This window comes from Folsomia candida, unplaced genomic scaffold (genome assembly GCF_002217175.1).
Source record: "Folsomia candida strain VU population unplaced genomic scaffold, ASM221717v1 Fcan01_Sc013, whole genome shotgun sequence".
NCBI classification, from domain to species: Eukaryota; Metazoa; Arthropoda; class Collembola; order Entomobryomorpha; family Isotomidae; genus Folsomia; species Folsomia candida.
Genome location: NW_019091205.1, coordinates 2,772,647 through 2,788,059, shown reverse-complemented (window position 1 = coordinate 2,788,059; position 15,413 = coordinate 2,772,647). Strand labels below are relative to the sequence as shown.

General features: G+C 32.5%; 2 protein-coding genes and 1 long non-coding RNA gene across 4 annotated transcripts; 1 reads left to right on the top strand and 2 right to left on the bottom strand.

Moving 5' to 3' along the window:
• Positions 1-461: 461 nt before the first annotated feature.
• Positions 462-1,859, top strand: LOC118437456 (myb-like protein F). Its single transcript, XM_035856464.1, has 2 exons — positions 462-628; positions 972-1,859. Exons 1-2 carry the CDS (start codon positions 602-604, stop codon positions 1,827-1,829), a joined length of 885 nt encoding a protein of 294 aa, XP_035712357.1. The 5' UTR covers positions 462-601; the 3' UTR covers positions 1,830-1,859.
• A 106-nt stretch (positions 1,860-1,965) lies between these two features.
• Positions 1,966-3,117, bottom strand: LOC110855732. Of its 2 annotated transcripts, none has more exons than XM_035856465.1 (3): positions 2,492-3,117; positions 2,359-2,421; positions 1,966-2,103 (listed from the first exon to the last, which is right to left on the bottom strand). In XM_035856465.1, exons 1-3 carry the CDS (start codon positions 2,769-2,771, stop codon positions 2,081-2,083), a joined length of 366 nt encoding a protein of 121 aa, XP_035712358.1. In that variant the 5' UTR covers positions 2,772-3,117; the 3' UTR covers positions 1,966-2,080. The 2 variants fall into 2 exon arrangements, with proteins under 2 accessions (XP_035712358.1, XP_021959833.1); XM_022104141.2 differs by having other exon boundaries at positions 1,968-2,106; positions 2,492-3,102.
• A 2,370-nt stretch (positions 3,118-5,487) lies between these two features.
• Positions 5,488-13,485, bottom strand: LOC110855719. The gene is made up of 4 exons (XR_002548498.2): positions 13,078-13,485; positions 12,662-12,750; positions 12,488-12,575; positions 5,488-11,942 (listed from the first exon to the last, which is right to left on the bottom strand). It is a non-coding gene; the product is annotated as an uncharacterized LOC110855719 (long non-coding RNA).
• Positions 13,486-15,413: the final 1,928 nt, after the last annotated feature.

Genomic DNA, 15,413 nt, shown 5'->3' with positions numbered 1-15,413 from the left:
CCGTTCTACATGCAAGGTCCCAATAGGAGAGGTAAATAAAGAAGATGAGAAGATCATTTCCAAGTGAAACAAAAGAAAGCATGTAACCATGCAAGAAACAATAGGTCCGTTTCACTCTAGTTGGCCTTCTTTTTCAAAAAGTTCCTAAATGTTTGGGGAGCGACAGTGCATAAAGAATGTCACGGATTTGAAGTCACAAGACGCTTAAAATTAGTTTAGTAGAATGTTTTTATTTATAAATTTTGTAGATTTTTATTTTCAAAGAAAATTCAATACATTTTTAGGAAACTTGGCACAGGTGAATTTGATTACTTATGTATGTATGTGGTAAAATTTTAGTTATAGCGAAAGTCAAATCTGATCTGAAAATGGGTGACGTGCTTGGTGCATGGGCCCTTTTTGAAGAGGCGAAAGTGAAACCGGAACCAAGTAGAAAATAGATTAGATAATGAATTTGAAACTCAATTTGATCGTCTCCCTTTCGTCGTGACGTAAAGTGACGAAATTCTCACATAACAGTATCACTTGGGTTGGGGTAGGTTCAAGGTGGGGAAAATTGCGTAACTTTGTAAAGTTTTTTTTAGCAACCATTGCAAAAGTTATGAAGGCGATATTCACATTTAAATTGGTAAGTTTCGGAATACAAAATTTCCCAGAAGTTTAATGAGTTTCTGGAAAATTGTGTAATGTAATAGAGAATATTTTACCTTGCAATTTTTTATGCAGATTGTACTTATTTTTACATATTTATTTTTCTGTAAATTTTTGAAAACTACATAATTTGCATATTTGAGTAGAAATAAGTATTAATTTGCAAATCCAAGATGAATCAAATCTGACCCATTGTTTTCAACATTTAACAAGTAAAGTATCAGAAATGTTTAGAATTAAAAAAATTAAATCTCTCTGCATAATTCATAATTTTTCGAAATTCCACATTTTTTTTACAAATATACATTTATACATTTCAGGTATTTTTATCCTACCTGAACCTCACCGTCCACGCTTGGCGTCCCCATGACGACGAAACCTTCCCCCGAGAACCTTCCTCATCCGAATGGCGACATAAATCCGGCTCTTCGGCGTCAAACAGTGTCACTCCGCTTTTCGGATTTGGCGTGGGCTACAAGAAAATTACGCATTACGTCCCCGTCTTAACGTTTCAGACGAGAAAAGGGGGAAACCGGAGACCCAACGGGAATGCGGATGTTGTTGTCCACACCCACGTGGCTGGTGACGGGAATCGTCCAAGCGTCACGATTTCCGGGGGCGACAACGACGATAACGACAAAGCGAATACAAACGGGAATAACGACGACCAAACAAACAGTGGCGAAATATCGGCACAAAATTCGCAAAATTTGCAAACTTCGACCAGCTCTGGGAGCGGGATTAGTGTGCAGTCCTTCAATTTAAGGAGTGACGATAATCGCGACCCGAGACGGATTTTGCACCGGGATAAGAAAACCTATGGAGATGATGACTCATCCTGCGAAGGGGGGAGGAGTTGTAAAAATTGGCGGGAATCGGGCATTAAATCAAGACGTGCCGGACAAAGAAGGAGAGCTGGGAGAATTACGGATAGGCGGGAGAGCGACATGTGGGGCGGGAAAGGGCAAAATGATGACGCTTGGGGCGGGAAAGGGCAAAGTGAGACGAGGCGAAGTGGTAACCATGGCAATGAAAGAATTTCGTATCAAGATAATGATTCCCCCGAAATCAGTAATGAGATGAACGAGTATACGATTGGTGGGTGGGACTGGACACAAAAAAGTGGGTATTTCGGGTTTAAAAAATTGTTCGGAAATGTGCCGAGATCTTCGTGGTGAAAATAAATATAGAGGATATTTCGATGGAGGATGAAATCGTTATCTTACAAATTTTTATTTTATTTGGCTTATCTACTATAATATGTATTTGTTATCTGTTTATATTTTGTTATAAATATTTTAATTATTATTAAAAGCTTAACAATAATAAATATTGTGTTTTTGAATTTTCGAACTTAAAAAAATTGTAAATTTAGTGCTTATACATTTCAGGAACTTCGGATTTATTTGCTCGCCAAATTTCTTCTTCATTACGCTGTGTGGGCAAGATATCCTGCTAAAAAGGAATGCACAATTTTCGACTGTTAAGTATAACTTTAAAATTTTGAGAAATATCTACGATTTCGTAAAATTTTTCCCGGAAAACCTTTGACCATTAATCCATTAATTTGTTCCATTAATTATTTACTTAGCAAATTGGCATGCTTTTATTTCAGAAGAAGCGATATGTGAAATAAGACGTTGACGTGAGTGCGCCCAATGATCGCATATTTATACATATGCGATATTTAAAATATTGAATAATTACCTCCATGATTAGTTGCGATTTGTGCCACTTGCCGTGAAGTGACCACATTTTTCTCAAGTCGCTCTAAGATTTTTTTAGTATTATTCAAGGTTCAAATATTTTTAACATTATGAATAATTATTTTCCAAAATACCTGCGACTTCACCGTAATTCGTGCACCTCAATAATCCACACAGCTCTGTCATCGTACAACTCCTCGGGGTCGCTCCTTTTCGGGCCATCCAGTCAAAAATGATGTTCGTAAAATACTCGGGAATCGTAAAAGCGCCAATGTCCACAAGTTTTGCGGAATGGAGCGCCGTATGCGCGGGAGTGTCGAGGATCGTCGCGACGTGTTTGTGATTACTTGTTAAATCCGGGTCTTGCACTAAGATGTCGACAATGAGAGGAACTTGGTCGGGATATATTCGCATCTCGGAAAATTTGAATAATTGTGTAATTGTTGTGAATATTTTGCAAGTGGGAGTTTGTACTTATGTAGAAATGCATACTGAGAAATATTTTACTAAATCTGAGCCAGGCAGAGATAATATGTGTACGTATTTATTAGCCAGCAGATAATGGATTGGTCTAGGGATTACATTTATCAGGGCATTTCGACAATTTAATTATTACAGGTGGGATTAACGACAAGCTTGTGTAACTGTGTTTGTATGTAAATAAGCGTGAAATATTCACGGGTAAATTTGTGGAATTAAACATAGCATAAAATCTTCAATGGAAAAAGTCATATTCACTTCTATAGTAAATAAACCGTTACAACGCATGTAACCAAGGGGTGAAAGGAGTGTCATACGTCAATGTGAATATCAAATTGTTCGAAAATTTGTTAAAATTGACACTTCTGACGTGTTTTCGACTTTTGTGTCTTATTTGTGTCAAATTTAACAGTTGATAACCCTTATGTGACCTTTATATGACCTCTGAGGTCAAAATGGAGGTCACCATTGAATTCGGGGTTAAATTTCAGTTGAAATTGAAATAGATATGTCCTATGACCTTTACATGACCTCTGAGGTCAAAATGGAGGTCACCATTGAATTTGACATTGAAAAATAGTTAAAAATGATGTGTCACATGTCAAAACTGACACGTGACACTTTTTCGTCACTTTTCGTCACCGTGACGACGTCATCGTCACAGGTGACGATGTCACAGTGTCCATCTTCGAACTCGTCCTGTCCATTGACGTTAGGAGTTTACGTTCAAAATTTCAAGTGTCTATGTCTTTTCGTTCAAAAGTTATCGGAGCTACGGACAGACAGACGGACGGACGGACGGACGGACAGACAGACGGACATAACGATCTTATAAAGGGCTTTCACCCCTTAATAAATACATACATAAATACATACATATGTACATACATACCTAAGCATGAATTATGCAATGCATAATGGGCCCCCTCAGACCCACGAAAAAACCGTCGCTTCGAATTTCGCTTAGTTTTTCGCTTACTTCCTGATAAGCGAGCTCTGGGGTAAGCGACCAGAAACTCAACTCAGAAGTGGGGTTAAGGTCGGTTAGCTCCAATCGGAACAAAATTTTGAAAATATCATAATTTTAGCCATGCTATCGATAAGCGAAAAACAAAGCGAAATTCGAAGCGACGATTTTTTCGTATTATATATGTATTTAATAATTAATAATATGTATTTAAGTAAAATTAAAGTTGAAAATTCATAATTCGCATCTATCAAATAGCATTCTATTTATTTTTATGATGTGCTAAATTTCTAGAGAAGTTAGTTTGTAAATCGATTAAATTATTTCCCCAATTTTTTAATATCTTAATATGTACTTATGTAAGAGTGGCTTACATGGATGTAAATATGTGCGTTCAATAAAATATCGTACAGACATACTATGTCTGTACGTAGGTATGTATGTGCACGCACATGTACCATAAGCTTGCTAAAATTGTATATCGTTTAATAATTATTGCATGTAAATAAATACAATTTTAGGTTGAACACTTAAAATGGGAAGAATGATATTTATGCAAACATATTTACATATCTGTATGTTATGTACTTAAGCACATATAAAGATTAACATTATAAACTGATGTATTACGTATACATATGCACCTAATTGTATTGTACTCACCTTTCAGAAATTAATCCAGCTAAAACTTGGTATAGTATGCACACCGAGAAGGTGATCGGTGGCTCATTCCATCTGAACCCACACGATCGTCGTCGCACCCATATTTGATATCTTGTCCACAATCATATCATAGTTGCATAATATAAAATAAAACATATCATAAAAATCAAAATTTGAAAATTATTTTTTTTCGCAAAGATATAGCATTTTAAAGAAAATTTGCAAATGCATTGAAAATGCTTTCGTCGCGAAAGTGTTGGTTCAAAGGGGTAGGTTACATTTACAGATTTCATTCATTGATCATTCTTTGCTATGAAAAATTTTAAAAAATTCAAAAATAAAAAAAATCTGAAATTTGAAATGTATTTAAAAACTCGATTATCGAGAAGACGGACAAGAATCGCTCATTGAGAGATAAGCCAATCGATGCCTTTGGGCCTGAGGAAACAAAAAAGTTTAAAACCCCACGCGATTTTTGTCCGTCTTGGAGTTTTCCCAATTTTTCCAAAAGGTAAAATTAACATGGGCTGCTTGTGTAGACAGTAGTAAATAATTCTGTGTTCCTACGTGGCCGGGAACATTGACAAAGTGTGAGTTGTGTAGTGTTCTCTTGCAAAAGAGAGAAAAATACCTGGCCAGGCAACCACCACCAGGGAGCAGGGTTTAGCACCTCTATTTCCTGGTACTCGATCAAACGTGTTGCTTACAAATGGAATGAGCCCGGTACTGAATAGGTACATACACTGTTAAAAATCTGGTAGATTCACATATATAATCCGTGCTGGTATTGGTTTGGTAATAATTTCCTATCGGATTGGTAGGAAGTTGTTCCTGACTTGTAAATTTTTCATTAGCACAAAATTACTGAACGGTAATTCCCACTAATACCAGTAGAGTCACATATGTATGTACATACTCCAGTCGGCAATGATTTAATACCAGTTTTCTAAGAGTGAAATATGCATTTTACTTGCAAGAGAATTGAAAAAAGTTAAATAAAATTCACATGACATGAAACTTAATCAACCGATTTATAAATAAGGTTTATTAAACAATGGTAAAAATTCATTACAAACCAATTTTAACAGATATTTTTAGCATGTACATAAATGAAAAGTTGTAAAATATATTTAATTAAATATGTCTATATTTAGATAATTACAAATCGCAATTATGTAACTACATAAAACATTATATTGTATAATTAATAAATTGTACTAAATACACCTACAAAGCCTTAATTATTATTCAAATAAAATTAATAGCATAGACACATTTCAAGAATATATAAGCCATTTAAAAAAGATATTTAACCCCCCTTAAAAAATTGCTAGGATTTTCCAATATTAATTTTTAACTAATTTCATGCACTACTTTATAAATATTGCAAATACATATTTTTGAAAACACGTTTCAAGCCTGTCTGAGGTTTGGTCGAAAAGTAAATATATTCAATTAAAATTAATTAGATCAGGCAGTTATTTAATTAATCATTTAATTAACAAACGTTACTCATACATATGTAACGCTTGCAATTTTCGTGAAGAGAAAAAAATTAGTCATTTCGGCTTGATAGAAATCATGTCTTAAGAAAATTACGGTATTTCGTACCCTGGTTTTTAACAAGATATTCCGTCCGTATCAATAATTCGTGTTATATTTCAATATTCTCCCTGGATATTAAACGCAAGGACCGGTTCATTGAACTTGCTTATGAATATTCTCGTAAAACCTAACATGATAATAGCTTTATGTGATTTTCAAAGATGGACAGATATATATATAAAATAATGTAGTAAATTTTAAGCTTTGTGTTGTTACCTTAACACAAGACATACTTAATAATTTGGTGTTACCTAGTTATTTTGGACCAAGTTCGTAAATCGCAGTTTCGATCTTAAGGACCGGTTCATTGAACTTGCTTATGAATATGGATATTCAACCTAACAAGATTATCGAGAATTTATTTTAAGCTGTCAAATTCTGCCTTTTGTTACTACATTTAACATAAGACTTTGCTAAACTGTGTAGTCCAATTGCTAAAATAATTGGCAATTTCTTACTAGGGATATTTTTTAGGTGTTCTAAGCATTCAACTCTATGTGAAGACAAATTGGCAAGCAAGTGCATGAGTTATGCACGTATAATTTCGTAGTGATCCTTTCCTCAATTAATCTACATATAAATTGTCTGTCCATTTGGTTATCGTACCATGATACGCGTATGGAATAAGTGACCCCATCACAATTTTTGTGATGTGGTCAACATCTATATTACACGACTCAATGAATCAGTTATGTACGCAAATTTGGCTCCTATTTTTTATTGATTCGATTTGCATCTGTGCTACGGTATCTATTGCATTTAATTATGTTTACATGAATTTATCAATACCAAGGTAAATCATGTTAGTGGTTGTTTTCAAAAATGTCTGTATTACTGTCCCAATTACATAATTTGGGGCGTTTGTTGTAAGGATATATAAGGTAGTTGGTGCAATTATAGGGTAAAATACTTTTACATACTTATTACTCCGTAATAAGGTAGTTCCGCGATAAATAACTGTCGTTATATTAATGAAGAAAATCCAACATTTAATAATGACCAAGACGTGATTTTCATAAACTACCTACCATTTTATGCTTCGACTTAATTCGTACTGATTTTTTAACCCATTTCTGTTGAAACTTAAGATTACCACATGTAAGTTTCAAATTCGCAAGTATTAATATCTATTAAAATTCAATAGTACAGATTCTGAGTTTAGAAATATATATACTAATACTAATTTTGGAAATATATTTCACCCGGAAAGAGTTCGGAAACAGAAGAAGTGTGACATACTTAATGCCGAAAGGGTACAAGACGCTCTCGGCAACAAAGCGAATTGTGTGAAGACATCGCAAAGGCCCCCAACACATAACAAGCGTTAAGTATTTCTAGTTAAGCTCGCCCCTTTCAGCGAGAGAAATTGTATTTCAAATCTTATCATGATCTGACACCTATTCATCATCGTTACAAGTGCTTTCAGTCTCCGTCAAAATCAAGTTTAAATTCTTCGCAAATTCACAATATTTGCCAAAAATTTTATCCAGACGCAAAGGGTACAAAACACCCTCGTTAACAAGAGAATTGTGTACCGACATCGCAAAGGTGGCAGGCGCCCTTTCAGCGAGAGAAATTGTATTTCAAATCTTATCACGATATTGAACCTGTCCATCAATTTAAGTCTAATTTTAAACATAATCACTTCGCAAATTTACCACATTTGCCGAAGGTTTTTTTACAGGAAGTAAAAATTCTAAATATGTACTGACATTTGTCACATTTTATATTTTAAGCGAAATATAAGAAATATGATGGCTGTCATCGCAATCACTGAATATGAATTGATATCATTCAACATTTAACCTAACAATGATAACAAAACATTTATCTGAAAAATTCTGTCTTTCAATGAATCAATTTTGAGTAAACTGAACATAAACTTTTTTAAATTTTTCCAGTACAGTCCTATTTTTACAACGAATAGAACTGTTAATTACGTAAAGTAAACTTAAAATCGTAAATTGAATTAAGGATAATTATTTTAATAGTTATGCTGCGTTTGATGACCTATAAATTAGTTTTCGATCGTATCACTTATTTACACGAAATAAATATTCAAATTTAATGAAAAATATATCACTAAACTGGGAATATATTTAAATTATAGTCTTCTGGTCGAATCAGGCCGATCGGGACACACACAATCTAATTCATCGTGATGATAGTGTATTAAACCTATCTAAATTAAGGTGAATTTTATATTGTTCACGAGGAAAATTTGGAATTTATTTTCTCTATGAGATTGGGGAATTTAAAATTTACCACATTTTTATTCTTCCACATTCAATTTTTTTGTCGATTACAAGACTGGTCTAATTCAGACTGACAAAACTCGATATGTAAGTTGAGTAAATGTTGAACGTAAACCTATCAAATGATTAAACGAGGCGAAAACGAAATTAAGGTAATGTTCATGTCAAGAAATTCGTAAATATTTCCATTTAGTGGAATTTAAAATTTACCCTTTTAAAAATTCCCCATAATTCAGGTTTCTCCAGTACCGGAGAATTTTATATAAATTATCATTTTTGGTAGGAAAAAAGTAAAGATGGCATATAATTTCTGACAAAACTCGATATGTAAGTTGAGTAAATATTGATCGCAAACCTATCATTTTTTTAAACATAGTGTCAGCGAAATTACGGTAATTTTTTCGTATTGTACAAGGATTATTTCAATTTGTTTTAGTGGAATTTAAAATTTACCCTATTTGTATTCCCCTTATGATAACTATCGATACGATTGGAAAATTTTACGACCCATCATTTCAGAAAAGACAGAAAACTGAAGAAGGTATCTAACATTCAAAGGCATTCATGGATTTTGACAAAACTCGATATGTAAGTTGAGTAAATGCTCAACGTAAACCTATCAAATGGTTAAACGAGATTCAAGTGAAATTTAGGTATATATTTTCACCAGGAATATCTCAAATTAGGGAATTTTGAAGTTACCATTTTCATATTCCCCGTAATTCAACTTTCCCCACTAGTAGATAATTTTATATAAATTATCATTTTTGGTAGGAAAAAAGTAAAGATGGCATATAAGCCTTGACAAAACTCGATATGTAAGTTGAGTAAATATTGATGGCAAACCTATCAAATACTTAAACGAGGCGAAATTCATGTGATATTTTAATTTGCTGGGATTTAAAATTTACCATATTTATATTCCCCGTAATTCAAGTTATTCCATTGCTAAAGAATTTTATGTAACTCATCATTCTAGATAAGACTGAAAACCGTTGACGGAATTGCAACTTTAGGTTCTGACAATACTCGATATGTAAGTTGAGTAAATATTGATAAAAAACCTATCAAATGATTAAACGAGGCGCAAACGAAATTAAGGTAATGTTCATGTCAAGAAATTCGTAAATATTTCCAGTTAGTGGAATTTAAAATTTACCATTTTTAAAATTCCCCATAATTCAGGTTTCTCCAGTACCAGAGAATTTTATATAAATTATCATTTTTGGTACGAAAAAAGAAAAGATGGCATATAATTTCTGACAAAACTCGATATGTAAGTTGAGTAAAGATTGATAAGAAACCTACCAAATACTTAAATGAGGCGAAATTGATGTAATGTTTTCGATGTTATACAAGGAATATTTTAATTTAGGGGAATTTAAAAATTTACCATTTTTATATTCCCCGTAGTTCAAGTCACTACATTTCTAACGACAGAAAACTGTAGAGGGCATGCTAACGCTGGGGTGCATTCATGGAATCTGACAAAACTCGATATGTAAGTTGAGTAAATGTTGAGCGCAAACCTATCAAACATAAGCGGTTAATCGTATGAAATCAAATTTCACCATTTGTTCTAGTTTGAAAATACGATAATCTTGTTCGGATTATATTTTTGACTTCCATATCGATACAATTGATACGGTGTAATTAATAAAAATAGGAAGGTTGTTCTGAATAAATATATTTTCAGCCCAAACCTTAATACGTTGCTGAGCTCAGTACATGTGCGATATTTGAATTTCGAATGTATGACCTGTCAATTTCTACAAGCACATGTAATCTTTTTTCCGAAAATTTATAAGTATTTTTTACGAGAGACATCACCATTGTCTACAGAATAGTTATTTCGATAATTTGATAAATTTTATATCATTTCCGGAAATCAGCATACAAGAAAATAAGAGAAGTGTAATTTGTACCTTGCTGAAAATATACTTGTGTGGAAAGCACCGAGAAATTTTTGCATAAAAATTGAAATTTTGTGACAGTTGAATTAATTTTGGAAATACAAAATCCGTAGGAATCTTCACAGTAAGAAATGTTTAAGTGTTTGAGCATAAATTTACCTAACACCTTCAAAATTATGATTTCAAACATTATTATCAACACAATATTAGTTTTAATTATTTGCACGCGTTCCACACGCGTACTTTTTCTATGTTTCAAGATTATAATTTACGACACCTATCTTGAATAATAAACATTGATCGTTCAATTCGTGTGAAAACGTTACAAAGTTCCACGTGAATATGTAAATTGTAAGACCAAACTTAATTTGATTACTCATCATTAGCTAGCTAATTGTTACCACGTGTAATAAACGTGTTAAATACATTACACTATTGTCAAACCCTTTGACAATTTGTAGTGGGTGGGGAAGATCAAGTTATAATCAAGAAAGCGTAAAAAATTGTGCCTAACACATAATCCAGACAAAAATATTAATGAGGATACAGCAGAAAAATTCCACTTATTACATAGCAATGCTTACACATTGTTATCATCTGGGAGAAATTGGGATAAAAATCAATTCGCCAAAAAACATTCCAAATTGTTTAAGATGTCAATTTTCCAGTAAATTTTAAAGTCGAAACACGGCTTTCCTCGTTCGACAAGAAGTTAATTTTTAGTACTTTCTGTGGTACGGATCCACCTTGTACAAATTTGTGTAAATATGTACACACAATTGAGTTATATATCGAATTAGTGAGCGATTTGGTACGGATAAATTTAGAAATGTGTGTGAAATTTAAAATCATAATATTTTTTAAGAAATTAATTCATGCAATTAAGACTCATATTGATTCCTACTAATTTTAAAGATAAGTTGTCATGAGAGATTTTAGAATTCGAAAGTCTCTACTGAGAAATGTGCTTAATTTTTACCCTATAATTTATAAAAATAACATATGACCAATTAATTTGGCCATTAAGAATTGATCTTGGTACTATTCATGCATTGTTGACGACTGAGAGGGAGAAAGTTAATTTAAAGTAATCTTATACAAATCCAAATATTGAAGGTTTTCACGAACTGATTAATTTGCAGATGTGCAAAAATTTTAAGAAGATATCAAACCTGGGGTTTGATATCTTCTGACTTTGAAGCTATTTAACTGGGCAGTTAAATAGCTTCAAAGTCATAAATATTCTACCCGATTCAGAGAAAATACGAGAAAGATTTACAAAAATTGCAAAATGTACTACGAAAATATAGACCGGTAAGTTTGACAGAGTTAAAAGTCTGAATTTTTAGATACACCTATGGAAATTATGAAGCTTAGAATTTTTATGATTTAGCATAATTTTAAAATTACTTAATGATAAATAGTAACTAATTTGGCCAAATTTGCGTATAAACGTGTGCATATTGCAAATTAAAAAATAAAACTAAATTAAAACAAACGATGAGAGATTACTTAACGTTGCAGGAACATGATAACGTTGTAAATACGATGCGATGGAGAGGAGTCGTCCAGAAATGAGGCGACTTGTCGAATGTTGTTGCGTGGGTGTGGTTTGAAGATTTTCCTTCGTCGTGATCCCAGTAAGAGTAAAAATATCCATTAAAACGAATTGATGGTGGCGGAGATGAGGGGTCCAGTAAATCTGTAATTAAAAAAAATGTTAAACTTTGAGAACAAGGAACACGCAAAATTGTATTAATTGAAATATGAATTAATAAATTGAAGCCAAATTACATGACTTGAGTATTCGTATTAATACAAAGAAGGAATCTATTTACCCAAATTGAAAGGGGAAAAAATCAACTAAATAAACTTTTGGGCTAGTGTTTTTGTGTAGTTTGTAATAATTCGTGATTTTTGAAATATTGTGGAATTTTGTATTGGAAATAGAAACAATTCACGAAAACTTGGTAATATGTACAGCATTACAGAAATATTCTTTACAGGATTTTATACAAAACTCGAAGGAAAATCAACTCAAATATTAAGAACGTATTTAAATATTTCTGATTTGTAAAAGTACACGAATTTTAGAAAAACTATGGAAATGTTATTAAGACTTGAGTGATAATCAAATTTAAAAGAATAATTCTGAAAGTGTGAGAGTGACCACTAAAATCGGGCCAAAAATTGGATAATAAATTATATATAGATCAACTGTCCTCAATTTAATGGTAGTTCGCTTACCTGAGATAAATATAAACGTAGAGAATTTGGACGCCATTTTTGCCTCGTGGTGGAGTGGAAACAATGAAGTTGGGACGTGGTGGATTTTCTGAAATACAGAAACATCGATTATTTAGGTCTCGGAATTGTGTGCAAATTTTCCTCTGTTTAAAGTGAAATGGTTAATTCACTTACCTCAGATTAAAATAAACGAACACAATTTAAGTCGCCATTTTTGCCTCGTGGTGAACTGGAAACAATGAAATTGGGACGTCGTGGATTTTCTGAAATGCAAGAAAACAATTAATTCGAATTCGGAATTGTGACGACTAACTCTCATTCAAAACAAAGTTTAAAAACTTATTTTAATATGTCTAATTTGGAAATATTAAATATTTAACAAGTAAAATTATACTTAAATATTTAGTCACAAGTATGATAAGTGAAACACAATTTGTTAAATATTGTTCGACTTTAAATTATGTAGTCGTTATCCACTTAAATTTCATAATATTTAACCCCGATATTTCTTAATTATTGTAAAATTTCAGAATAAAACAAGTTGCTTCTTAAATAATAACACAAGACAAATTATTTAATTGAATACTTACTTTTCCGTCGAATTATTTAATAACTTTCGGCGTAATGTTACTCCAATTTAAAAATTTCACCGTGCACTTTAACTTTCTTCCGTTTAAACTTGTACCAATAATTTTTTAACTTATTAAACAAATTCATTTTAAAGAAATTTACTGGAACAATTTAACTTTATGTGGTTCTTGGAGCAAGGTTGGAATCGTAATGGGAAAGAAATCGGGATGGTCGGTACTTTTAAATGAAGGACAAAACCCTTCAAAAAGCGTCCTGCTATAAATAGGTCGCCTCAGTGAAGGGACCCTAATGGGTCCCTTCACTACAAACTTGCCTTTCCAAGAAAAACTGGATAAATCTCTAAACGTTTCTTACGAGGAAAATCTTTAACCGACGTCGTGGCTACAAAAATGTTGGAATGATGGAGCCGCCAAGAAGGGGCTGATAAAGTATTATGTCGTCAATTAGGACAGTCTCACTTTTTCTCTGTCCTGCACAGGGTTTCATGTTATTATATTTATCATGGGAATTAATCCATCAGTACTTTCAACTTGTCTTTTTTGACGACATCATTCTTGAATGGCTACTTTTTGTATTGTCTGTGTACATAGACTGTGCTGGAATATTCTGCACGATCCATCCCATGTAAAAGTGATACACGAGTGAAGCATGCAAGCACAGAAATGGAGGAGCATTGCATTATCAATGCTTGTAGTGGTATTCTATGCAATGTATATGTATGTATGTATATATGTATGTATACCCATAGGAAACTACACGTGGTAACAAAGCAAAATTTGTATCACGGCATTACAAATATACGTCAAATTACCAATTTTTATGTAACGATTTAGCATTTCCTTTGTATGCATGTAGCTTCAACGACGATTGATCTTGTACGCAGTACGCACAATATAACACGAATATGTACATGTCATACAAAAATTTCTTGCTTATGTGGTGTGGATGTGTCATATGTAAATCATCTATGCATGTAAATTGAAAGCAAAATGCATTTAATTTTCCAAGTTGCCCGAGTCAATTTACTTAGAACTCATTTCAAGTTATTTATTCATTTCAAAATGTTAACACGTATGTAAATATGTATATATGTACGTACATACTGTGTAATTATAGGAGAAAAAGGGGGAGGACTTATTTATAAAATATGCATGCATGTATGTGTATGGAATTTTTACACAGCAGGTAGTGCATATATTTTTATACAGCCAAAAGAATTTAATTTTAAACACTTTAGAAAACAATATTTTTTAGAAGGGCAAGTTACCTGCATACATGTATGTACCTATGTAAGCCTAAGGATGTCCATACATACATACGTATTTACATATATATTTGTGAGTACCTGCATAAATACACTTGTTAAATAACTTTATCCGTATGAATTTACCTTTTTCTAAGAATTTCTACCTACGAATGTTGGTGAAAGGAGACATGGTCAGGATTTTAATTCTGAACTAAATTTATATTAGATCCACTGCGAAGCTGAATTAAATTTATTATATTATAGTATATATGTACCTATATATATATTATATATATGTAAATATTCGTTCGCACAAACACATGTGTCTGCATGAAGTAACCCTTTTAATGCAAAACGAACCTTAAAAATATCCCTTTTAACCCCAAGTCGTGAGAAAAATTATAAAGGTTATAAATACATATGATCAAAAATTCCATAAAACTGAAAACCCCAAAAATTTTATTACCATGCACGTGGAGTATATATATATTTATGTATGTATGTACATATGTAATTAGTTTGATCTCTTACACTTAAATAAATTGATCACATGTCGGTTTACGCAATCCACACATATTTGCATATTTACTTGATGTGAATGGTTAATAAATATGTAGGTGGTGGAAATCACTCAACATTAATGGGAATAAATTTTTAATCCCTTTCGAGCTGATACCGTAAATAATTCGATGATTAAATATTTTGCACAAATAAAAAATGAACATAATTTTTTATCCAATTTGCAAAATTCTAAAAAACCTCATGCACATAAATTCCGGATACCGGATGGCACCGTAACCTACATACGTAATAAATCGCAAAAGGAAAAATGCGCCTTCACAAAAATATTGCTTACAGATTTCAAAATATACGAACGACCACTAAATGACTCACATACTCAAATCGTACGTATCCATGATTAAAAATCAACCCAACTTTAACACCCTGCCAGAAATTTTCATATGATGTGCGTACACATCCCACTTACGTTCAACCATGAAGATGAAATAACCTGCAGAAGATTGTATGACCCCCAATAAATAAATTCACCTAGCTACCCGACGTTGTTTTTTATCAAAGAAATAATTA

Excerpts from the sequence above, each read along its gene's own strand:
- LOC118437456 (XM_035856464.1), top strand. The coding sequence starts at position 602 with ATGAAGGCGATATTCACATTTAAATTG. Across the intron at positions 629-971 it reads CGATATTCACATTTAAATTG|GTATTTTTATCCTACCTGAA; the intron begins GTAAGTTTCGGA and ends TATACATTTCAG.
- LOC110855732 (XM_022104141.2), bottom strand. The coding sequence starts at position 2,771 with ATGCGAATATATCCCGACCAAGTTCCTCTCATTGTCGACATCTTAGTG. Across the intron at positions 2,422-2,491 it reads GAATTACGGTGAAGTCGCAG|AGCGACTTGAGAAAAATGTG; the intron begins GTATTTTGGAAA and ends AAAAAATCTTAG. Across the intron at positions 2,107-2,358 it reads AATCGCAACTAATCATGGAG|CAGGATATCTTGCCCACACA; the intron begins GTAATTATTCAA and ends ATTCCTTTTTAG.